The 25000-nt window shown below is 40.3% G+C and overlaps 1 protein-coding gene across 1 annotated transcript in view; it reads left to right on the plus strand.

Moving 5' to 3' along the window:
- LOC138967486 (serine/threonine-protein phosphatase 6 regulatory ankyrin repeat subunit B-like) overlaps window positions 1–25000 on the plus strand; it is a 52890-nt gene that overhangs the window by 16457 nt on the left and 11433 nt on the right. Inside the window, exons 4-21 of the mRNA XM_070340044.1 lie at window positions 314–427; window positions 2191–2295; window positions 2626–2724; window positions 3164–3265; window positions 4342–4542; window positions 5031–5129; window positions 6076–6177; window positions 6372–6473; window positions 8431–8529; window positions 9267–9395; window positions 11845–11973; window positions 13067–13183; window positions 14289–14387; window positions 14875–15075; window positions 17899–17997; window positions 19481–19582; window positions 20916–20921; window positions 24638–24742. Coding sequence (XP_070196145.1) covers window positions 314–427; window positions 2191–2295; window positions 2626–2724; window positions 3164–3265; window positions 4342–4542; window positions 5031–5129; window positions 6076–6177; window positions 6372–6473; window positions 8431–8529; window positions 9267–9395; window positions 11845–11973; window positions 13067–13183; window positions 14289–14387; window positions 14875–15075; window positions 17899–17997; window positions 19481–19582; window positions 20916–20921; window positions 24638–24742 — 2010 coding nt within the window. The remainder of the gene's footprint in view (window positions 1–313; window positions 428–2190; window positions 2296–2625; window positions 2725–3163; window positions 3266–4341; window positions 4543–5030; window positions 5130–6075; window positions 6178–6371; window positions 6474–8430; window positions 8530–9266; window positions 9396–11844; window positions 11974–13066; window positions 13184–14288; window positions 14388–14874; window positions 15076–17898; window positions 17998–19480; window positions 19583–20915; window positions 20922–24637; window positions 24743–25000) is intronic.

Genomic DNA, 25000 nt, shown 5'->3' on the forward strand with positions numbered 1-25000 from the left:
CCATTGCGTAATCAAGTGTATAACACCCCATTAACTTCTTCTTCTTCTTCAGCGTTCGACGATGGACCCCATTAACGTTTTTTTGAAAAGGCTAAACCATTGCGTAATTATCTGTATTAGTTTTCTTAAATCTGGTCTGTGTCCCCAGCCGTACAACCAACTACCGCTGCACATAGCATGGGCTCGGTCAGGGGCACCGTTGCGTAATTATGTGTATAACACGCCATTAACGGTTGTTTGAAAGTCTAAACCATTAGGTCATTATCTGGACAACACCTTATTAACGGTTCTCAAATATGCTCTGTGTCCACAGCCGTACAACCAGCTACCACTGCACATGGCGTGTGCTCGTTCAGGGGCACCTGTGGGCGCCGTGCAGTGCCTACTCCGGGCGTCGGGCAAGGATGCTCGCTTCCTCAAAGATAAAGTGAGTATGGGGTTTTTTTTCGTTACAAACACGCATTTTCCTACGTGTACAGTCGAACTTGCCTTGGCGATCGACTCTCGAGAACGACCTCCTGTCCAAAACCTACCACCACAAAGGATCCCCGACGGGGTTTATTCTCTGTTTTATTCACCTTGCCATAGCGACCACCTGTCTATGATGACCTATTTTGGCTGGGCCCTTGGGTGGTCCTTATGGACACGTTCCACTGTAGTTAGAACAGGAAGTCTTTCAGTCAGAATGTCTTATTAGCACAATAAGATAATAATGGTATGATGATGAAATTGAAATGATCTTCATAACCCATACCACTGTTCCTGGCAGCGGGGGATGTATATCATGGATGACAGCATTAAAATGACCTTCATCCCCCAGACCGGGTCCATACCACTGAGCGGGTGATGTATATTATGGTATGATGATAATATTGAAATAATCTTCATCCCCCAGAACGGGTCCATACCACTGAGCGGGTGATGTATAATATGGTATGATGATAACATTGAAATGACCTTCATCCCCCAGAACGGGTCCATACCACTGAGCGGGTGATGTATAATATGGTATGATGATAACATTGAAATGATCTCCATTCCCCAGAACGGGTCCATACCGCTGTTCCTGGCAGTGGAGGCAGTATATTATGGTATGATGATAATATTGAAATAATCTTCATCCCCCAGAACGGGTCTATACCGCTGTTCCTGGCAGTGGAGGCAGTATATTATGGTATGATGATAATATTGAAATAATCTTCATCCCCCAGAACGGGTCCATAGCGCTGTTCCTGGCAGTGGAGGCAGTATATTATGGTATGATGATAACATTGAAATGATCTCCATTCCCCAGAACGGGTCCATACCGCTGTTCCTGGCAGTGGAGGCAGTATATTATGGCATGATGATAATATTGAAATAATCTTCATCCCCCAGAACGGGTCCATACCGCTGTTCCTGGCAGTGGAGGCAGTATATGGTATGATGGTAATATTGAAATAATCTTCATCCCCCAGAACGGGTCCATACCGCTGTTCCTGGCAGTGGAGGCAGTATATGGTATGATGATAATATTGAAATAATCTTCATCCCCCAGAACGGGTCCATACCGCTGTTCCTGGCAGTGGAGGCAGTCTATGGTATGATGATAATATTTAGATAATCTTCATCCCCCAGAACGGGTTTATACCGCTGTTCCTGGCAGTGGAGGCAGTATATCATGGTATGATGATAATATTGAAATAATCTTCATCCCCCAGAACGGGTCTATACCGCTGTTCCTGGCAGTGGAGGCAGTATATTATGGTATGATGATAATATTGAAATAATCTTCATCCCCAGAACGGGTCCATACCGCTGTTCCTGGCAGTGAAGGCAGTATATGGTATGATGATAATATTGAAATAATCTTCATCCCCCAGAACGGGTCTATACCGCTTTTCCTGGCAGTGGAGGCAGTATATTATGGTATGATGATAATATTGAAATAATCTTCATCCCCAGAACGGGTCCATACCGCTGTTCCTGGCAGTGAAGGCAGTATATGGTATGATGATAATATTGAAATAATCTTCATCCCCCAGAACGGGTCTATACCGCTTTTCCTGGCAGTGGAGGCAGTATATTATGGTATGATGATAATATTGAAATAATCTTCATCCCCCAGAACGGGTCCATACCGCTGTTCCTGGCAGTGGAGGCAGTATATTATGGTATGATGATAATATTGAAATAATCTTCATCCCCCAGAACGGGTCCATACCGCTGTTCCTGGCAGTGGAGGCAGGCAGCCTTGGGGTGACAAAGGAGCTGCTCTCACAACAGCCTGAACCACAGCTCAAATCTCACAAACAGGTGAGTCCTATTTGGCATTTCTGAGTTCTGCCACTCTATTTACATATCACTTTTCTGACCCAGGAATTACCATCTGCTTTTGTTAGGGGTTTGGCACAATCCAGGATCAAGCAAATCATGCTGTAATTGGGCAGTGTAACTTCACAAAATGCTATGGCCAAACGTCTTATCTGCCGACAAAGTACATTCTGGCAGCATTCCCGAATGACTATATTTAAGTTCATCTATTTATTATAGTAGCACAGAAAAGGGTACTCAGAATACATTTCAAACGATTAATTGATGACTGATCTCTCAAAGAAAGTGATATTTTTCTTCTCATTGTGCCAGTTCACGGGAGACACAGCCCTACACATGGCGTGCAGGTTGCACGAGCAAGACATCGTTAAACACTTGCTAGAATGTGGTGCGACCATCGACGACAAAAATGTGAGTATTGTCATTATTTTATATCTGTCATAGAGACTGTGTTAAAACGTTTTCAGTTTTACTTTAGCAAAACCCTTCAAAACTGACCAATATTTCTACTTACAATCTTACAAAACCCTTATGATCGTCTTTTCTGTTTTGAATAGAGTAGAATATTATCTTGCATAATCTTTTATGATCTTCTCTTCTGAGCGGATGCATGTTAGTTACTACACGAGCTAACCTGCATGTCGTTGTGTCGAACAGAAAGACTGAGTGGCAGTTTAAATTTGGCAAAACCTTTCAAAACTAATATTCCTACTTCATATCTTGCAAAAAACATTAAGACTATCTTTTCTATTTTAAATGAAGTGGAATACAATCTTCTATAATCTTCTCTTGTAAACGGATGCATGCTACTTACTGCACGTGCTAAACTGCGTAATTTTGTGTCGAACAGAAAGAGGGTCAGACAGGGCTGCACCTGGCGGCGTACGAGGGGGACGAAACCATGGTCAAGTATCTGGTCAGCATGAAGGCCAACTCCAACATTCTGGACAAGGTAATTACACACATCTTCAACAACAATGACAAGATTTTGTTTTGTTTTGTTTAAATGTTTCTCTATTTATTATGGTAGTGGCACATAGAAAGAAAAGTATCTGCATGCCAAATGTTCTCGTTGGCTGACAACATCAGTGTGTCATATTAACACGCGAGACCGTTGATGAAGAATAACATTTGCCATCATGCATTCCCCCGAAAGCGGCGTATGGCTGCCTGAATGTCGGTGTAAAAACGGCCATACACGTAAAAACCTACTCGTGCAAAAACATGAGTGAACGTGGGAGTTACATCCCATGAATGAAGAAGAAGAATCTACAAAGCATAAAAGTCATTTGAAGTTATAAATCTCTTTTATCCTCAGATTACACAAAATGAGAGATGACAAAAAGAGGATGAAAGTCGCTTGTTGATTTAATTCCCTGTTAATCTCTCAGTGCCAGGAGATTGGTTCCCCAGAACTCTCACCTTCGATATTACGCTTACTCGTACGGATTTAGAGCGCTTACTTCCCTTTCTTTCTAAAATCTTAAGATTACACAGTTTTGATTGCTATAATAATCCTGAAGCAAGAAAACACACAAGATTAACTGGCAACTGCAACGTCTTTTGGTGACTCGTGTTGTATAGGATGCCCTGACACCACACATGAGAAAAAGCGCGCAAGCATGGGAAGTACAACAGCGCATAAACAAATTAAAAGTACAAAATGTTGAATGTTTTGAACAATAACATCTTAGTATTTTACTCAGGGGACAGATATTTGCCAGTGTAAAACTGTGAAAACTGAAAAGGACTGGACTTCTCTGCTTTGTCGTAGTGCTGTCTTTGTACAGTATATTTTGATGCGCACTTTTGTCAGTATTGTCATTATTTTAAACCCGTCATTGAGACTGTGTTAAAACGTTTTCAGTTTTAATTCAGCAAAACCCTTTAAAACTGACCAATATTTCTACTTACAATCTTGCAAAACCCTTATGATCGTCGTTTCTGATTGAATAGAGTGGAATATTATCTCACATCTCAAAACAGAACCTCCGACTGTAATAACCCTTGCTGATTGTGTTCCAACAGGAAGACAAAAGCCCTCTGCACATCGCCACAGAGCGAGGCCACACCAACATCGTGGATCTCCTAATTGACAAGTACAAGACATCTGTGTCAGCCAGGACCAAGGATGGCAACACCCTCATGCACATCGCTTCTTCCTTTGGACACCCGGAGACAGCCCTCGCCTTCCTCAAAAGGGGCGTCCCTCTTTTGATGCCCAACAAGGTTAGCTGATTGTGATTATAATTAATAAGTTATTAATCCCGTTTGACCTATTTCTAGTTATTAAATACGAAGTGATGTGTCCCATTGTTACGTTCTTTTTGAAACATTGGTTTTATTGTGTATGTTTTTCAAATTCATGTAAACATTGGCTGTAGCCATCTTCTAAAGATCTGAGAAGCGTTCTCAACGTTCTTTGCGGGTTTATTAAGTAGCTACTAAAGCTTTACTTCTCACGCCTAAAAATGCACGGCTTCCATGAAACATTGTGACTAGGATACATAAAACGTAGCGCGGAGAGCATTGGGAATTGTCAATTGAACTCAAACAACTGGAGACAGGCCTGTTACTATTTTGACGGGATACATGAAGAAGAATTATGAAATCTAAAAATAAACAAACTGCCAACGATTGATGTTTTTTCGTGCAAACACAGAGTTATGTTTGTCCATTACAGTCCTAACAAATCCCTGATTTATTTATTTTTGCAGGAAGGAGCAATTTGCCTTCACTCAGCGGCAATGAGGGGTCACGTGTCCGTCATCAAAGCCTTGCTTCAGAAAGGGGCAGCGGTTGATGCCAAGACAAAGGTAAGACACTGTTTTCTTAGCTTAAATTTAACGAGATCGGACACCGATTGACCAAGTGAATAGATTTCGCTAATATTTTGCCTGTGATATTTTTGAAACAAATGTGAAAAAATTAGAGAAATTAATCGGACAGACTTTATGATACAGAATTGTTTTGTTCAATCGGTTTCCGAAGTCTTTTAAGACAGTTTTTACTTCACACGTGAACACATACCTACATTTGGGCGTGGGCACTCAGATACTCAAACAGGTCTGAAATTGGTCTCTGAGTTCAACGTAAAAGAGGCACAATGGTTTCGAAACACCAGAGAGAGAAAAAAAAACCAGTTGCTCGGTAATTGTACCTTTCAACAACAAAACAAAAATAAATAAAAAAATAAAAAAAAACGTCTGAGTTTTGCTTTAAACCCCAGAGACTCTTCTGTTCGTCGATACAGCTATTTACCTGTTTGATATGATTCAAGGTAAGTTATTATTCTTGACGTAGCCTATGTTTTAAGGTTCTCAAAGCGCATATCTCGAATCATGTTTTTCCGCTTACAACTTGTACCTGTTGTCTCAAGACTAATGCCCCTGCTTTTTAAAACCAAAACCATTTCATACCGATTCCACATTCCACGTTAAAGTGACCAGCACGTCGACCCAAAATTCTTTGAAGTAGACAGACAGACAGATACCTATTAAACAGATACTGAACTTATCTCAAGATTGTGTGGCTACTCGACTCGCTTGCAAAATGCCGGCGAAGTACTTCCATACGATGACACATTCTTGTGGCTTAAACAGTAGATGCATTTTGAATTTTACGATCTGTGTCTCGTGTATTGTTTTGAGTGGCTTTGGTGCATTTTAATATCTTACGATCTGTTTTTCATACATCTTTTTTTGGGGGGGATTTTGATGCATTTTAGTATCTTACGATTTGTACCTGGTGTTCTGTGCGCAGAGTGGCTACACGGCCCTGCACCTTGCTGTGGAGCACTGCAAGCCGCAAGTGGTTCAAATCCTGCTGGGCTATGGTGCACAGATAGATCTGAAAGGGGGACCGGTAAGTGAATATCAAGGTTAAAATATGATAAGATAAGATTTCATATTGTCCAGTGAGGTAACCCTCATGTACATTCGGGCTGCTTTCTCACGGGGTAAAACTCTCCCATCTTTGTTCTCATTCGGAAGAGTAATGAAGACATAATTTCAAAAACTGAACAGTATTTGCAAACCTATCTTTTTCGTTACTTTCAGAACAACGAGACGCCATTGCACATAGCAGCAAGGACGAAAGAAGGGGAGAAGTGTGCTGAAATGCTGCTGAAAAGCGGGGCAAATGTCAACGCTACAAAAGAGGTCGGTCAAATTAAAAATAAATTGAGTGTGTGAGAGAGTGAGTGAGTGAGAGAGTGAGTGAGCGAGCGAGCGAGCGAGTGAGTGAGTGAGTGAGTGACTGACTGACTGACTGACTGACTGACTGACTGAGCGAGCAGGTACAAGACATATTTGAGCTGCATTCTTTTTTGTGTAGACTTGTTTACTTGCTTTCATTTTGTTTAAACATGTAATGATTTAATATTTGTAATTTTTCAAGTTCACAATCTTTCTCAGGTTTTGGGAAGGGAAAAGAGAGAGAGAGAGAGAGAGAGAGAGAGAGAGAGAGAGAGAGAGAGAGAGAGAGAGAGAGAGAGAGAGAGAGAGAGAGAGAGAGAGAGAGAGAAAAAGAGAGAGAGAGATATAGAGAGAGAGACAGTGAGAGAGAAAGACAGAGAGAGAGAGAGAGACAGTGAAAGAGAGAGAGAGGGAGAGAGAGAGAGATAGAGAGAGAGAAAGAGAGAGAGAGAGAGACAGTGAGAGAGAAAGACAGAGAGAGAGAGAGAGTGAGAGAGAGAGAGAGTGAGAGAGAGAGAGGGAGAGAGAGAGAGATAGAGAGAGAGATAGAGAGTAAGAGAGAGAGAGACAGTGAGAGAGAAAGACAGAGAGAGAGAGAGAGAGAGAGAGAGAGAGAGAGAGAGAGAGAGAGAGAGAGAGAGAGAGAGAGAGAGAGAGAGAGAGAGAGAGAGAGAGAGAGAGAGAGAGAGAGCAACCGTTTATACTACGATTTCAAAACTCAATGAGAAAATGGAAAACAACAACTGACATCCACAACAATACTTAATCGTTCCAAAAGCCGTAACAATGACATAAAAACAAACTTCAAAGGAATCGCACAATACTTGGTTTGTGAGGCCTTTCCATGAAAACCGTGGGTTGAAGCCCATCAGCTATTTCCTATCTGTGCCAGATTTAATGAAGCCTGTCTCCGAAATCTCATAACAGAATGAAATCATTGAATGAAAGTGTATGCTGTGCAGTTGTTGTTTTTGTTGAGTGAATGCTTCCATCAATTGTCATCAAATATCAATATCAACATGTCATTGATCATTTCTTTTAAATTGCTGTACTTTTCATCTTGTTCTATATTCTTTTTGAGAAACGGAAAACTACGTCCGTTTTTTTATAAATCATAAAAACAACAATGCTTAGTTAAAGGAGCATTTAATTATTGACAAAACAAAACTTTTTCTAGATCCTCGATGTATCAATCTGAAAAGTGGAAAAACAAGATATTTATAAATGTACAATAGACAAATGAACAGTATGAAAAGATGAACACGTAGCATCGCCCACCCCTCAACCCCTTCCTCTGCAACCGCTCCTCACACCACTACAGCTGCCACTAGCTTTTAAAAAAAATATTTTTATCTTTTATTTTTTCTTGTTTTTTGTTTTGTTTTGTTTTGTTTGCTTGTTTTTTTTGTTTGCTATTTTCATATGCTTCTCTTGTTTCAGTAGTTTTGTTATGCTTGTTGTCCTCCTCCCTTGATGATCGAGTGGTTGATGGATGGATTGATGGACGGGTGGGTGGGTGCATGGGATTGGATGGGTTGATGGATGGATGGATGGATGGACAGACGGACAGACGGATACATGGATGGATGGATGGGTGGATGGATTTCATAATATAGGTTTGAACTCTACCAGACTCCCTTGCACCTTTCAATGCCATCTTTGCAAAGATAATAATAAATGATAATAATACGAGAATTTATAACGCGCACATATCTCACCACAAGGTGACTCAAGGCGCACTCATACACAATCTTTCGCCTTAACAACTCAAGCATACTCATATACACTTAACGCATAAATTACATGTTGATGACAAGACAACAACACAAAGATAAGCGCCGGACAACTTTGTTTTGTTGGTCAGTGTCATCTTCGCTCGTGCTAGCCGGCTGACCATTGTGTGTGTGTGTCGTATTGACAGAACGGAGAGACGCCTCTCCACGTGGCCGCCATGTGTGGTCAGCTCAACATGATTCCTGCCCTGCTGGACGATGGAGCTGACCCTATGCAAATGTCCAAGGTAATGATATTGCATGTGACAACCACTAGACTAATTCCTTATTGAGCTAGCAAACTTATCGACGAAGAGATCATGCTTACCAACAAGTGTGCCACATGAGGTGATGTTGGTTCCTTGTGTGAAGATTTCTAAAGAAACAGCCTTTTGTACGTTGAGACATGTGTAACAAATATGCATTCAATCCGTGCAACTTCCGTTTGGCAATGTTGGTAATTAAAGTCCATTGTTAGGGGCTACTAGAGAAAGAAACGCCTTGTCATGAGTCACACGTGGTATATGCGACAAGTCTGCATTCCACACACTTCATTTTTGAATCTAGCAAAGTGTTAAACCCTCCCATTTTTGGGTGAACACCAACACTTGCCCTTTTACGAAAACTTCATATATTTATGCATTTCAAAGGAAGATTGATTGATGCCTTACTTGATATGCCTTCAAAGCTACCGTCCATTCAGTGTAACAATTCTGGCTACTTTCAACTACAGTTGGTAATGACCGTCACTGCGTGCTCTCTGTGTTGGAATGACCTGCGTATAATTGTTTGACTTCGCATTATGTGGGTTAAAACTTTGTAAACTAAAGTGTCTAAGTATATTTCGATGTGTATTATTCTTTGATTTGGAATTGTGTTCAGAATAATTCATTGATGTATGATTTTGTGAGGCGCTTGAAACTATGTTAAGATTTGTGCCATTAAAATATCCTCATTATTATCATGACCTCTTTTTTGGCTACAGAGCGGCGAGACTCCCGTGCACGTTGCGGTGAGGTTCTCCCACCTACAGGTCATCACCACACTGCTCAACTACGTGGCTAGGTTCAAGTCTAACATGGATGCTGTCATGTTGGCCAACCAGCCCAATCATGTGAGTAACCGGCGACACTGCGTGGCAATTTTCCTAGTTTTTATAAGGACAGTAACATCTTTGAGTATACACTGGCTTTCTTCTGTTGTCACTTATAAGTTATATATATACCACGAGTGAAATGAAGTGTTCGCTATTGCCTTAAAGACCAGTGGCGTTAAGACTGTATTTAATTGAGGCCGAAGTCGACGAATGTTCGCGAAGTCTTTTTTACAGAAAATGCAATGTCAAAAACTTATGCAGCCAGCTTCGTTCAGCCAGCTTCGCGAAGTCAACTTCGCCCAATTATTGTATGGTTTGATTAAGCCTACTTAATTATATTCGTTTGTCGTGGAGGCACGTGTTATACTTACATTTTGCTTCAGAATGGGAAAAACTTATTCCATTGTTTTAAGCGGCGTTGCTGTCACTAGCAGGGCCAAAGAGAACGGAGTGAAACACAAGTGCAACGTGGCTATTGTTGTCCCTTGACCATTTTGAAACGTGGCTATTGTTGTCCCTTGTCCATTTTGAAACGTGGCTATTGTTGTCCCTTGTCCATTTTGAATCGTGGCTATTGTTGTCCCTTGACCATTTTGAAACGTGGCTATTGTTGTCCCTTGTCCATTTTGAAACGTGGCTATTGTTGTCCCTTGTCCATTTTGAAACGTGGCTATTGTTGTCCCTTGTCCGTTTTGAAACGTGGCTATTGTTGTCCCTTGTCCATTTTGAAACGTGGCTATTGTTGTCCCTTGTCCATTTTGAAACGTGGCTATTGTTGTCCCTTGTCCGTTTTGAATCGTGGCTATTGTTGTCCCTTGACCATTTTGAATCGTGGCTATTGTTGTCCCTTGACCATTTTGAAACGTAGCTATTGTTGTCCCTTGACCATTTTGAAACGTGGCTATTGTTGTCCCTTGACCATTTTGAAACGTGGCTATTATTGTCCCTTGTCCATTTTGAAACGTGGCTATTATTGTCCCTTGTCCATTTTGAAACGTGGCTATTGTTGTCCCTTGACCATTTTGAAACGTGGCTATTGTTGTCCCTTGTCCATTTTGAAACGTGGCTATTGTTGTCCCTTGACCATTTTGAAACGTGGCTATTGTTGTCCCTTGTCCATTTTGAAACGTGGCTATTGTTGTCCCTTGACCATTTTGAAACGTGGCTATTGTTGTCCCTTGACCATTTTGAAACGTGGCTATTGTTGTCCCTTGTCCATTTTGAAACGTGGCTATTGTTGTCCCTTGTCCATTTTGAAACGTGGCTATTGTTGTCCTTTGTCCATTTTGAAACGTGGCTATTGTTGTCCCTTGTCCATTTTGAAACATGGCTATTGTTGTCCCTTGTCCATTTTGAAACGTGGCTATTGTTGTCCCTTGAACATTTTGAAACGTGGCTATTGTTGTCCTTTGTCCATTTTGAAACGTGGCTATTGTTGTCCTTTGTCCATTTTGAAACGTGGCTATTGTTGTCCCTTGAACATTTTGAAACGTGGCTATTGTTGTCCTTTGTCCATTTTGAAACGTGGCTATTGTTGTCCCTTGACCATTTTGAAACGTGGCTATTGTTGTCCTTTGTCCATTTTGAAACGTGGCTATTGTTGTCCCTTGAACATTTTGAAACGTGGCTATTGTTGTCCTTTGTCCATTTTGAAACGTGGCTATTGTTGTCCCTTGACCATTTTGAAACGTGGCTATTGTTGTCCCTTGACCATTTTGAAACGTGGGTATTGTTGTCCCTTGACCATTTTGAAACGTGGCTATTGTTGTCCCTTGACCATTTTGAAACGTGGCTATTGTTGTCCCTTGACCATTTTGAAACGTGGCTATTGTTGTCCCTTGACCATTTTGAAACGTGGCTATTGTTGTCCCTTGACCATTTTGAAACGTGGCTATTGTTGTCCCTTGACCATTTTGAAACGTGGCTATTGTTGTCCCTTGACCATTGTGAACAACCTTCAATTATAAACAACCGCGACCTGTGGCGAAATGACCAGACAAATCACTGCAATAGCCCGTAGGCCATTTGTGTTGGGCACTTAGATTGAAAACATGTTTGTTTTTTAGTTATTGTCGAAAGTCAGCGAGTAGAAAACAATTAGTTCGTACATATAGCTCTGCCTGGTGTTGAAATATTTATACATTAAGATACCCCATCATTGTATATGAAATGTAAGCCATTTGTTTTGGGCATTTTGATTAAAACAATGTTTAGAGTTATTTTTTTTATATATTTTTATTTAGAGTTATTATCTAAAGTCAGCCACCAGAAAAAGTTAGTTCATACAAAGCTCTGCCTAGTGTTGGCATAATTACATATCGGAGTACACTATAACAGCTTTGCCCCAGTACGTTAACCGTCAAGGTGAGCTGCTGAACTAGGTCATACCAAAATTTAAACGAAGACTTAAATTGCATTTGTAAATGAAATGTCAACAGCATATTTTGTATGTATGTATGTATGGCAGGAGGGCGAGACACCAGTGCACCTGGCGGGAGTGTTATCACAGGTGCAGGCCCATGACGAGTTTGAGGACACGGACATCATCAACTACCTCCTCGACTTTCAGGGTGACCTCAACGTTCAGACCAGACTGGTGAGTACTGCATAGACAATACGGGTTTTTCTGGGCTGTGAAAGCTTTCATTGAGGCAAAAATTCGTGTTTTGGACACATCCCTTGCTAGTGACTGACTTATAATGTCACGTGGAAACGCTTGTCTCCACGAAGGCAAGAGTATTCATTCTTTCGCAAGCCAGATAAATCCGGAAGAGTTTGTTTGTTTGTTTGCTTAACGCCCAGCCGACCACGAAGGGCCATATCAGGGCGGTGCTGCTTTGACATATAACGTGCGCCACACACAAGACAGAAGTCGCAGCACAGGCTTCATGTCTCACCCAGTCACATTATTCTGACACCGGACCAACCAGTCCTAGCACTAACCCCATAATGCCAGACGCCAGGCGGAGCAGCCACTAGATTGCCAATTTTAAAGTCTTAGGTATGACCCGGCCGGGGTTCGAACCCACGACCTCCCGATCACGGGGCGGACGCCTTACCACTAGGCCAACCGTGCCGGTCCGGAAGAGTTATTTCCAAGCATCTTGTATTGACGCATTGTTGAATAATAAAGTGCACCATGCATCATATTGTATTATATTTGTTAATGGGCTCCAATGTGTCATTCCAGTTCTGTTTCAAAAGAAAGCTAAAATACGAAAGAACAGAAAGCTTCCTGTATTATTACTTTTTTTTTTAAAGTTACTTATATTAATACCATTACACTGATATAATTATACCTACGTTTATTACATAATTTGAAAGCCCGCGGTATCTCCGCTTTTTGTGTTCGGTTGCATAGCTTTGATAAGCTGCACACATTTTATAATTACAAGGACCGTATCATTGTTTTTTGACAAGCATGGTTGCTGATTCATTATCGTGCATGCCGCCTCTAAACTTCAAGAGTTTAACGTGCGCTGTAGGAAGACTATCAAATAACAGCCCCCCCCCCCCCCAAACCCCTCCCCCCCCCCCCAAAAAAAAAGCAAACAAAAAACTCCTGTTAAAATTTCATTTTTTAATCGCTAGGATGGAGAAATTATGTGAAAAGAAGCACCAGAACGACATTTTAACCGAAAACCACAAAGAATCGTTTCCCTCTGTACGCACGTGTTGTTTGCTTGCAGACGGCGGAGACCCCGCTGCACTACTGTGCTGGTGCTGGCAACACACACATCATGCTGGAGATGGTCCGACACATCAAGGCCAACAACCTGCAGGGCGCCATTAACAAACAGGACAAGGTCAGCAACAGTGTGTGTGTGTGTTTGTGTACCGTGTGTGTGTATGTGTGTGCGTGTGTGTGTGTGTGTGTGTGTGTGTGTGTGTGGAGATGGTCCGACACATCAAGGCCAACAACCTGCAGGGCGCCATAAACAAACAGGACAAGGTCAGCAACATGGAGAATACTACATGGCTTGCTGTGTCGTACCAGATTTACACGAGTTGCTTATATAAATATTGAAATGCGAGCGAAGACTAGTTTGACACGACCTCATTTACAGGTTATACTAACGTGTGAATTGAACGATATAGTTATCGCATGGGTGGTCTCTCTGACGTATGTAGGATAATGTCTGGTTCAACAGCTTGAGGCGTCATGCAGTTTAATCATCTGGGCAGTGAATTAGCCCCGTGTGAGGTTCACGGTCCCATTGAGTGAATCTCAAACGGTCGCTGTCCTTTTAGTATGTCACGTCACTTCCACAGGGTAAATTCGGGACTATGCCATAATGTACTTATGTTTAACAAACTGCCCTTGGATTTATATTGAACTTAGAAATGGGACGTTATGTTTTATAAGCTTTGTTTTCAAGTTATGGACTACTTTCTGAGTCGCAAGTGGTTTATTTTTCGATCAATATTCAGTTACACGAATCGTTTTCAATATAAATCACCATGATCCTGAGTGCTCTATTTTCAAAGTATTTTCATTTTTTTTTCATTTCATTTTCATTACTTTATTGTCCCATTGCTGGGAAATTCGGGTCGCTTCCTCCCAGTGGAAAGCTAGCAGCAACGGAGTCGCGCTACCCAGGTGTCTACGTGTTTAGGTGTATTCAGCCACCTGCACTTATGGCAGAATGACCAAGGTCTTTTACGTGCCATTGTGATGACACGGGGGTGGGACATGGCTTCCGTCTCTGGGTCTGCACATAAAGTTGACCCGTGTCCGTCCCGGCCCGAATTCGAACCTGCGACCTTCCAATCACAAGTCCAGTGCTCTACCAACTGAGCTACCGGGCCCGAAGAGTAAGAACACAAAAAATCATCATTGCGTGTCACACTTATTGCTTGTGCTTAACCCGAGTGAAGCATTAACGACCTGTTTTTCAATTGCACGTACAGAACGGACAGTCCCCGCTGCTGGTCGCCAGTGAACACGGCCACCATAAGATTGTCAAGATACTACTGAAACACCACGCCCGTGTCGATGTCTTTGATGAGGTCAGTTCTTTGTCATTGTGTCCATCTGATTGTCTGTCTGTCTGTCTGTCTGTCTGTCTGTCTGTCTGTCTGTCTATCTGTACCCCTGTATTTGTTACTTTTACTCCTCTTTCTCAATAACTATCTTTCCGTGTCCCTCTCCGATCGTTTTGCCATTAATTTTTTATTTTTTATTTTTTTTATTTTTTTTAAAGTACATGAATGTCCATTGGTCTGACATGGACAAATAATGTTGGCGATTTGTGATTATCTCGTAATACAATGAATAACCACATGGAATCAGTCTGAAACTGTTGTTCAGTTTTCGTCAATATCACACTTGTTGCAGAATTGCATTAATTTTGTTTTTTGGGTGGTAGGATTCAGCTTTTTTCTGAGATATGAGGACTCACAAACGGAGATGTCAAACTTTGCTATCTTAAATAAATATATGATTACACCTATGTAGACAACATATATACCTGATAGTCGATTATTTTGTCTTCAGCACGGCAAAGCTGCCCTGCACCTGGCGTGTGAGAACGGCCACAGGGCAGTGGCAGACATCTTACTTTGGCACAAAGCTTTCGTCAACGCCAAGTCCAAGCAAGGCTTGTCCCCCCTCCATCTGGCTGCTGCCAACGGCTACAACGCCTTGGTCAAACTGTTGCTGGAAACACACAGCGCTGCCATTGATGCCTGTTCTTTGGTAAGTATCAGCAACATATTTCCCCCGAAATCGGCGTATGGCTACCTGAATGGCGGGGTAAAAACGGTCATACACGTAAAAACCCACTCGTGCAAAAGCATGAGTGAACGTGGGAGTTTCAGCCCATGAACGAAGAAGAAGGAGAAAAAGAAGAAGCAACATATTGGGAGACCGGGGCCGAGGTACACGATAAAGAGCGAGTTTTCGCGAGGAACAGGGTTGAGCTACGGTAGGGTCACTGCGCATGTCTGGTTTTTTTCTTCGCGGAAACGCTGTTGGGTTGTGTTCAGTCGCGTCCCTTGCAACAAGATGGCGACAAGCGCGTTACGGATTTACTGTTGTGGAGAGTTGATGGACGACGATGATGAACAAGCAGTACTGTTTTATTGTTGATGTGAATGTAATGCCAAAACATCGAACTATCGATTCGAACGTCAATGAAGAAGTGAGCGTGAAAATCGAGCGCAAAACAGCCGGGTAAAAGTTCAGGGCGCTAAAGTACATTTGAGCCGAAATCGCACCCAAACTCCTGTTGACCTCATTTCTTCCCAAAATAAACATCACTGCTAAAATAAAATGCATTAAAACCAAGACAGTATCCAACCCAGTATCCTTAATTTTTGAAAGGCTAAGTGATTTACAACAAATGTCTTCTCACAATCCGTAACTTTGTCAAAAAATATTTGCAGAAGTTTCTCACCTCGCCTTGGCAGCCATCTTGGAACTGGAGAGACCCTACGCAGGAAGCAAGGTTGAAAGTTGGTTAACCGGTGACGTCACTCCAGTCGTACCGGACCGAGTTTTTGCGACCTCCGGTTCGACTCGAGTCACCTTAGTTGACGCTAAAACTCGCTCATCGTTACCAACCGGGTGGAAGCCAACCGCGGTGTTGGATTGGTTGAAATTGCGATTGTTTGTGATTTCAACGAATCAGACCCCGCGGTTTGTTCTTACCCGATTGGTTGGCTCCCACTTTCGCTTCGTGCACCGCAGCCCTGGAGCCGGTGTAACACGAGAAAATTACTCCCACGAGATTTTTACTCCGGAGTAAACATTTCGTACGAAAAAGTTACTCCCTTTACGAAAAAAGCACTCCCCCATTGCACGAAAAAAAGTACTCCCCAAAACAGGTGAGTTCCGAGTAAACATTTCGTACAAAAATGTTACTCCCCTGACTAATAAATAACGAATAAATTACTTCACCCCAACACGAGCAATTTAACTTCCCATGCCAGGTGTACGAAATTTTTTACTCCCTTGTTCCCTGTTAGTCTTGGTGGTGGAAGGAGGGTAGCGCGACATTCGTGTGCGCGAGATCACTTATTGGCATTATCCCTTCGCCAGCATCCCATTTTTGCGTACGAGATTTTTACTGGAAGTAAAAAAAATGGTGAGTAAAAATTTCGTGGAGAGAGTAATTTTGTCGTGCCTTGGGGAGTTCTTTTCTCGTACGAAAAGTGTACTCGGAGTAAGAATTTCGTACGAAATATTTACTCCGGAGTAAATTTTTCGTGGAGTAAAAATTTCGTGTTACACCGGTTTCCTGAACTCCGGAAGGGTTAAGGAAACGACAGTCAGTTGAAAAGATGGCGTCATAACAAACTTTGTGACGGTGGGTCTTCTTCTGTTGTTTCGCCGAAGAGTCTATATGGGCGACTTAATTGGTGTATCAATGATAGCAAAAGTTGGAATTCTAATATCTAGATAATATAAATTAAGATTATAACAATATTTAAATAAGATACTTAAATGTACATAAACTGCTGAGACAAGAACCCTAAAACACCCACAAAACTAGGACGGACATTCACAAAACACAGCATGTTCAATGTTTATGATTTTTACATTTAGTCAAGTTATGACTAAATGTTTTAACATAGAGGGGGGAATCGAGACGAGGGTCGTGGTGTATGTGTGTGTGTGTGTATGTGTGTGTGTGTGTGTGTGTGTGTGTGTGTGTGTGTGTGTGCGTGCGTGCGTGTAGAGCGATTCAGACCAAACTACTGGACCGATCTTTATGAAATTTGATATGAGAGTTCCTGGGTATGATATCCCCATACGTTTGTTTCATTTTTTTGATAAATGTCTTTGATGACGTCATATCCGGCTTTTCGTGAAAGTTGAGGCGGCACTGTCACGCCCTCATTTTTTAACCAAATTGGTTGAAATTTTGGTCAAGTAATGTTCGACAAAGCCCGGACTTCGGTATTGCATTTCAGCTTGGTGGCTTAAAATTTAATTAATGACTTTGGTCATTAAAAATCTGAAAATTGTAAAAAAAAAATTTTTTATAAAACTATCCAAATTTACGTTCATCTTATTCTCCATCATTTGCTGATTCCAAAAACATATAAATATGTTATATTTGGATTAAAAACAAGCTCTGAAAATTATTAAATATATAAAAATTATTATCAAAATTAAATTTTCGAAATCAATTTAAAAACACTTTCATCTTATTCCTTGTCGGTTCCTGATTCCAAAAACATATAGATATGATATGTTTGGATTGAAAACACGCTCAGAAAGTTAAAACGAAGAGAGGTACAGAAAAGCGTGCTATCCTTCTCAGCGCAACTACTACCCCGCTCTTCTTGTCAATTTCACTGCCTTTGCCATGAGCGGTGGACTGACGATGCTACGAGTATACGGTCTTGCTGCGTTGCATTGCGTTCAGTTTCATTCTGTGAGTTCGACAGCTACTTGACTAAATGTTGTATTTTCGCCTTACGCGACTTGTTATATCTACTCCAACACCTAAATGTTGCGCATGCACATAACCGTTTGATCTTGAGGGGAATGAAAATGTATTTTATTTTCCAGGCGAAGAAGACTCCGCTGCACATGGCGGCTCAGATGGGACAGATGCTGGTGTGTAGCACGTTACTGCAGCTCAAAGCTGATCCCAACACAACGGACGAGGTAAAGACTGATAATTATTAGGGCGAAGTCGACATCACGAAGTTTACTTCACCAAGCTCGCTGCACGAAGCTTTTGCACTGAATTTTCGGTAAAAAGACTTCGCGAAGTCATTGTTGGGCTCAACAATTGGGGCCCGGGTAGCTCAGGTGGTAGAGCACTGGACTTGTGATCGAGAGGTCGCTGGTTCGAATCCGGGCCGGGACGGACACGGGTCAACTTTATGTGCAGACCCAGAGACAGTATCCATCTCCCACCCCCGTGTCACCACAATGGCACGTTAAAGATCTTGGTCATTCTGCCATAAGTGCAGGTGGCTGAATACACCTAAACACGCAGACACCTGGGTAGCGCGACTCCGTTGCTGCTAGCTTTCCACTGGGAGGAAGCGACCCGAATTTCTCAGCGATGGGACAATAAAGTAATGAAAAATGAAAAAAAAAATGAACTTAAGCCTGTCCTTAACTGGGCAAAGACGACTACCTGGCCGCACGGAGCTTTAGCACTGAGGTTTTGATATAAAGACTTCGAGAAGTCTTCGTGAAGTCGACTTCGGGCTCAATTAAGAACCGCCTTTAGGGCTGTCTTAGAATATTTGGTTGTATGAATGACTGATGAAGGAATGTCGTTTGGCGTCGGCAAAAGGTTAAACTTTGTTCAAATCGTCGAACAAATTGTCATCATTTTAGCAGATCTGCCGAATTTGTTCACGGTGGGGGGAAATTGGCACCCAGGACTATTACCTTAAATTTCTGAACATTGCATGGCGATTTCGGCATATTTGCCCAAAACAGTACATCCTCGCGACATAGCTGCTGATCGTATTTTCATTTACACGAGGAGTGGCGTTGTTTATAGATTTCTGAAATAAATAACCTTCACATATAACTGCATGAACATCGGCGAGGGAGGACTTTCGGGGAAACAAGTAAAATGGTAGCCTCGAGTATGATTCCGTGAAAGCGTGCTGCATGGGATTGTTTGATGACCGGATAGATGGTTGGAATTATCATTGAATGCACAGACAATAAGATGAATGGATGGATGGATTTGTCAACGCGTTTATGTCAGAATTAATAACTCCACTTCGACTGATTAGGTTTTCTTGGTTGGGTTAAACAACATTTTATTCAAAATTCATCACATGAAACAATTGAAAATATACAACTAGGACAGGCACTCAAGCAAATGCTTAGTTGACGTGGCTTGGTTTATTGATTGACTGCTTAAGATCATGTTAATTTATAAAGTTCATTTCTGGTCAAAGATAAATTATAGGTGATCTAATCAGGGTAGATGGAAAAAGGATGAATACACCAAAGTCTACTTTGATTAGTACACACTCGCAGAAATCTAGACTGATCGATTCTTGTATTACTGTGGTATATACGTATATGTATACACCACACATGAATTTCTCTTTTTGGGATTGTAATATTTTCCATGTCTATGTTCTCATTATTACCTTCTATCCTGTGTGAGCAGAGAGGCCAGACCCCGCTCCACCTGGCGGCAGGCAACGACCACTCGGATGTGGTCAAGCTCTTCCTCAAGCACCGTCCTGAGCTCGTCACCATGGCTAGCACTGTATGTCTTGACCATCTGTTTCTTCATACGATTTTACTCCTCCAATCCCCCTTCTCTTTCTTTGAATGAACAAAGCCCCAACTAACTGCCTAACATTTTGTTTCTCTTTACTAACGTTTTACATGACACCTCAATCTATGCTTGGCACTCCCTACTTCTGAATTTATTTCATTTTTTTTCTGTCAAAAGGGACCTGGTTTTAGAATTAAAGATCTTCTCAAGCAACTTTGATGAATAATTTTGGGGTTTGGGTTGAGAGAATATTTAAGTAGATGCAGAAAAGAGTTAGGGTTAGGGTTAGCCCAAGAAAAGAGGTAGGGGCAGGGGAAAACAGAATTTGAGTAAATAAAAAAGATTCACTAAGTGGGAAAAGCAAAAGTTTCAGTAATTAAGTTAAAAGTGAGATGTGTTAAAAACTTCAGATAATCATCCACCTCTTCTGAAAGAGGTTTAATCCTAACACGTGGTTTTTGATATAAAAAAAGCAAGAAAGGTGACCCACTCCCACAAAAGGATAACAAAGTATCATTTTTGACATTTCGACTTTTTGGTATCCCTTGAAAGTGAAGATAACCAGCTTTCAGATGGTCTTTACAACAAGTGTCTATTGTTTAGCATTGATGAGATATAGCGATTTAAAGGTTGCTCAAACTCAAGCGGCCATTTTGAGAAAAGCAGGTGTGAAGGTCACAAGAGTAAATTTGCAAAAAATCCCTAGCAACAGGTTTTAGTTTAACTTCTAAAGCTTAAAGTGACTGATAATGATTACATGTTAACTTTTCTTCAATATGCATCACAAAAAATGAAAATGAAATTTGTTTTAAGTAAAATAAAGTGAAGAAATAAACAATTATTTGGGGGTTAAAAGGGTGCTTATGTTGCGTCTGCAGTGCAATAAAACCTAATTTTTATTATATTTGCAAAGCGAATCTGAAATTGATATTTACAGAATAGATATAACACATTTGGTAGAGTGCAGAAATGCAAAAATCTCAAAATCCAAAATGTTGACCATGGCTCAGGTTTATTGCTGTTATCTCTGTTCGGCCACAGCGACTTTGTTATCCTTTTGTTGGAGGTAGGTTCTTGGAACGTTTGTTATTGACAAAACAATACATTCACAGATATTTCGACCCAACGGTCTTTTTTTGATTTTTGATAGTTTTTTAAATTTAATTTCGTTTTTGATATTTCGATTAACCAGTTTTAATTGTTACCATTTTTATTAAGTGAACGCTTATTTAGTTTGTGTTATTTGCATGCATATATTCTGTTCGCGAATTCTGCTGTAACCAATCCTGACATTTTGTTTATCAAAATCTTCACAATCTAGGATGAAGTAAGTATGCGGTAGTAATTTTGATCAGGCAGAAAAGTAGATTAGTAATATGCATGAAGTAAATACAAACTGTTTGGGCATTTGTTATAGGTAGGCTTTTTATGATTCTCTTTTAAACAGTGCTATCTATTGGAAATTAATTCACAGTTGCGAACGATTTTACTTCCATAGATCTAGGAATAAAACGAGAGTGCATGCATTTTTTTCTCCCAAAGCAACGTCTTTTTTGACAATTTAAAACGTAGCATTCTTTTGTTGTCTTATTCTGTTAAGGCATGCGAAGATAACATTTCTTTCTTGACATTTTTTTTAAGGCTGGAGTCTATTCCTTGTAAAACTGATCAAAAATTAAGTTTTTCTGTAACTCCAAGGAGTGTTGAGGCCGGAGAAAAACCCAAATAAAATAAGGCTAAACGTGCGAAATCCCAAGATAAAAACTGATGCTTGAGTATGGGTGATTGGACTTTTCCACAAAACCACTAATGATGAAATATTTAAGATTATATTATAGATATCTATCAAATCATCAATGAAATGATTCACACCCGCAGAAGAGTGATAGATAAACAACATAGAACACATAAAACACAGTTACTGTGCTTGTAAATTGGAAGCAAAAAACGACAAATGTGTACCAACTTTTGAAACCAAAGTTTAAGCATGAAGCCAAAACAAGCATTAAATTAAACTGATGGGAAATGGGAATTTGTTTAATTTTGTTACTTTGTCACATCCAAGGTTAGGAAACCCTTCAATCACAGCAAAAACATGAATATACCCTTTTACGTGCTAAATGTTAAACTGTGATGCTTCTACTACCCCTACCCCCTACCCATTTTGACAGAAATCTTGCTTCTAATCTACGCATGAGAAAAAGTAATTTAAAGGGACATTACATTTTTATAACACATTTTTGTGTAAGTTCAAGGATTGCTAAGGAATTAGCTAAAAAGAAAAGGAACCGTTAGGCCTTGAATTAGAAGATAGTGTATGGGGTATCAGACTCACCAATGAATATATAAGTAAAATTAAAAAGAAAAAAAATCATTTTCGCGCTTAAATACCTGGTAAGAATCAGTTCCTAATCAATGCTGTCTATCGTTTTAATCTGGGACACGTCAATTGGGCGAAAGATCTATTTTAATTCTACTTTCTGTTCTCATGGGTAGACTCCAGCCTTAACATGGTAACGTTTCTTCTGTCAGTTGGCATGTGCATGTGTTTTCTATCTGCATGCGTATGTCCAATCATGCTACGATATCTGTCTCTATGACTCTATCTGGGTATGCCAAGGTAAATATTTCTAGGCATATCTCGCATGTGTGTTTTGATGGCTAGGTACTTAATCTCTACAATGTCTCCAGGCATATTATTGTTAAGGCCTGTCGAGGTATCCACATCGACTCATACCTAAGCATGCTAAGTTATCTTGTGTATGTCTCTAATTGTCTCTTGTTTTGAATAGATATGTAAACGTCAATCTGCGTCATTGCTAGAGATATAGAACTCTGCTGAGTTGACACGATGATTATGGTAAATGATGACGCAGTTGTAGTGTGTGTCTTTGATCTTGCACGCGTGACTATTCATTTTTTGTGTGTTTCCTATTTATATCCTACTTCCTCGCAACTGCTTCCACGAAAGATTACGTCACTACTTTGAGTTGAAGAATAGAGGTAGCCGTATTAGTGTTTAAACCGCGTTGTAGATGAGAATAAGACTTCTAATTTGTTCAGCTAGAGTAGTTGTATTGCCTTTAAACAACAAGGAAAAGAACTGCAAACCCGTGATTCAAATATGATTATTAAAAAAAGAACAATAATTATGGAAAAATTTACTCATCATATTTTCAAATTTTATAAAAATTAAAAAAAAGCCAAAGTATTGGTTCAGAGAGGGTCTGAATTCGTGCTTAGTCCTAGCTATGTCTATTCAAACATTTTCTCAAGTCACATTTTCAAAACCTTTACCACGACCCATAGTCGACTGGATCCACTTGCTTTACAACAACATAAAGCTCACTGGTGGTTACTTTCCAATGAAATAAAAAGGATACGTTATTAGCATATATGCAGTTTTCATAAACATGTTTAAGTAAATTAGATTATCATCAGATAACTTTATTCTCTCTTGACGTTCGATTTGCATAATTATCTTAGATACTGATGTTACGATTCTTTGGACTTTTTAGTGGAAAGTCATATTGCTCTGCATAATCCATTCGAAGATAAGTGTATAGTCTGCCAAGTTTGTATGCCTGGCAAAAAAAAAGAAAAAAAATTTGTGGTTGACTCGGTGATATAGTCACTCGCATGGCATAACAGCAGGGCTAAGATAGCACTGGATTAAATTCTGCACAGACGCAATTTTGGAGCAGGTAGACTGTTGGCCATACAACCACAAATGCTTTGGAGATAGGACTTTTTTTTAAATCCACCTACAAAAGTAAATCGATGCTCCTCATTGCCATAATGATATGCCATACAAAAAAAAATACAAAAAAATTGATAGTACTAAATGATGTGATTTACGAGGCAGCTAAACGCAACAAACTTACATTTATTTCAGAATTGTTAAAATTTCAAAACAAAAAGAAAACACAACAAAAACCAATTTTGGTAAATCCTTCATCAAATTTTTGTCAGCCTGTCTTCACGATGGTAATTTTGATGGTAATCAGAAATCTTTTCTTGAGTTTCTTTAGTTAAGCTAACTGTTCATTATACACAAAGGGGAGTAAGCGCTCTAAATCGCTTGTTCATTTCAATGCATGGCCCGGTATTCTCGCAGGTGCCAGGAGAATGATTCCGAATAACTCTCACTGACTCTATTGCACAAGTCGTATGCATTTAGAGCGCTTACTTCCCTTTGTTTATGATCTCTAAACAGCGCTCTGCCTCATTTATTTAAAGGTGGTCGTCTACATTTTTGCTTTTTTTCAATAATCTTATGGTTAGATTTCGATACAAAATTATGTCAAATGATGAATGAACCATGGGGAAAAAAGTTATAGAAAAAAAAATATGTAAAAAAAGGTTTTGTTTTTGGGTAGCGTGACTCACGCTTCCAATATTTTGTTTTCTGTTTGCTGAGAACATGTGCTTTGCCTAAACATACTGACCAATCAAATTCATGTCACTATGCTTATAGCCAGGCCCGAACAAGTGCAGCAACAGTTTGACACTGGAGTACTGTCCAAGCTTTTTTTTAAACGCACGAAATGCACGGGATTTGAGAGGAGTTTTGCGCTTAGCATTTTCCAAATAAGGATATCCTACTATGAGTACTACGCTGGAATACTACAATGAATTTTCAAACGGCTACACTGGCTTCGTCTTTCCTGATCGAAAGGGGGTGTATTGTTGATATTTGTAGATAATAGACTCTGCATTTTAATGGTCAAATGGCGATTTCGGTATAAAAATGTAGACAAGGACCTTTAAGGTTCTAACTGTTGATTATTAAGGGAAAAAAAAGTCTGTTTACGGTAACATAGGCAACAAAAATAGGGTCGGTAGGTCGGGATTTTTTTCTCTCCAAAAAACTATATATTTAAGTTATTTTGCCAAAAAACAAAGACTTTTTTTTTCTTTTTTTCCCCAAATGCCAAAAAAAAAGAAGTCTAGGGTCGCGCGAAAAAATAGGGTCGGTCGGGATACCGTAAACAGACTTTTTGTGTGTGTGGGTGGCCTAATCATGGTGATTTTTGGTTGTAGAACGGAATGACATGTGCGCACATAGCCGCCGCCAAGGGAAGCGTGGCTGTGATCAAAGAACTGATGAGATTCAACAAGGTCATCATTACAACTGCCAAGAACAAGGTCAGTGTATGGTAACATGTTTGTGTATGTGTGTTGTGTTTTCTCAAGGTCCACACAATGCTGTTTTTCGATCTTCAGAGGAAAACGAGACCTTAAAGTTCTAATTTTAATCACCGAAATCAAGAGCAAGTCTTTGTCAGAGCAAGTTTAGAAACACATTGTTTTTAATCAAGGAAATGCGTCAAATATATTGGAAATATAGTCATAGTTGTAACATCTTCATGTGATTTGATTCTAGGGTAAGAGTGCGATGAGTAT

This window comes from Littorina saxatilis, linkage group LG5, assembly GCF_037325665.1.
Source record: "Littorina saxatilis isolate snail1 linkage group LG5, US_GU_Lsax_2.0, whole genome shotgun sequence".
NCBI lineage: Eukaryota > Metazoa > Mollusca > Gastropoda > Littorinimorpha > Littorinidae > Littorina > Littorina saxatilis.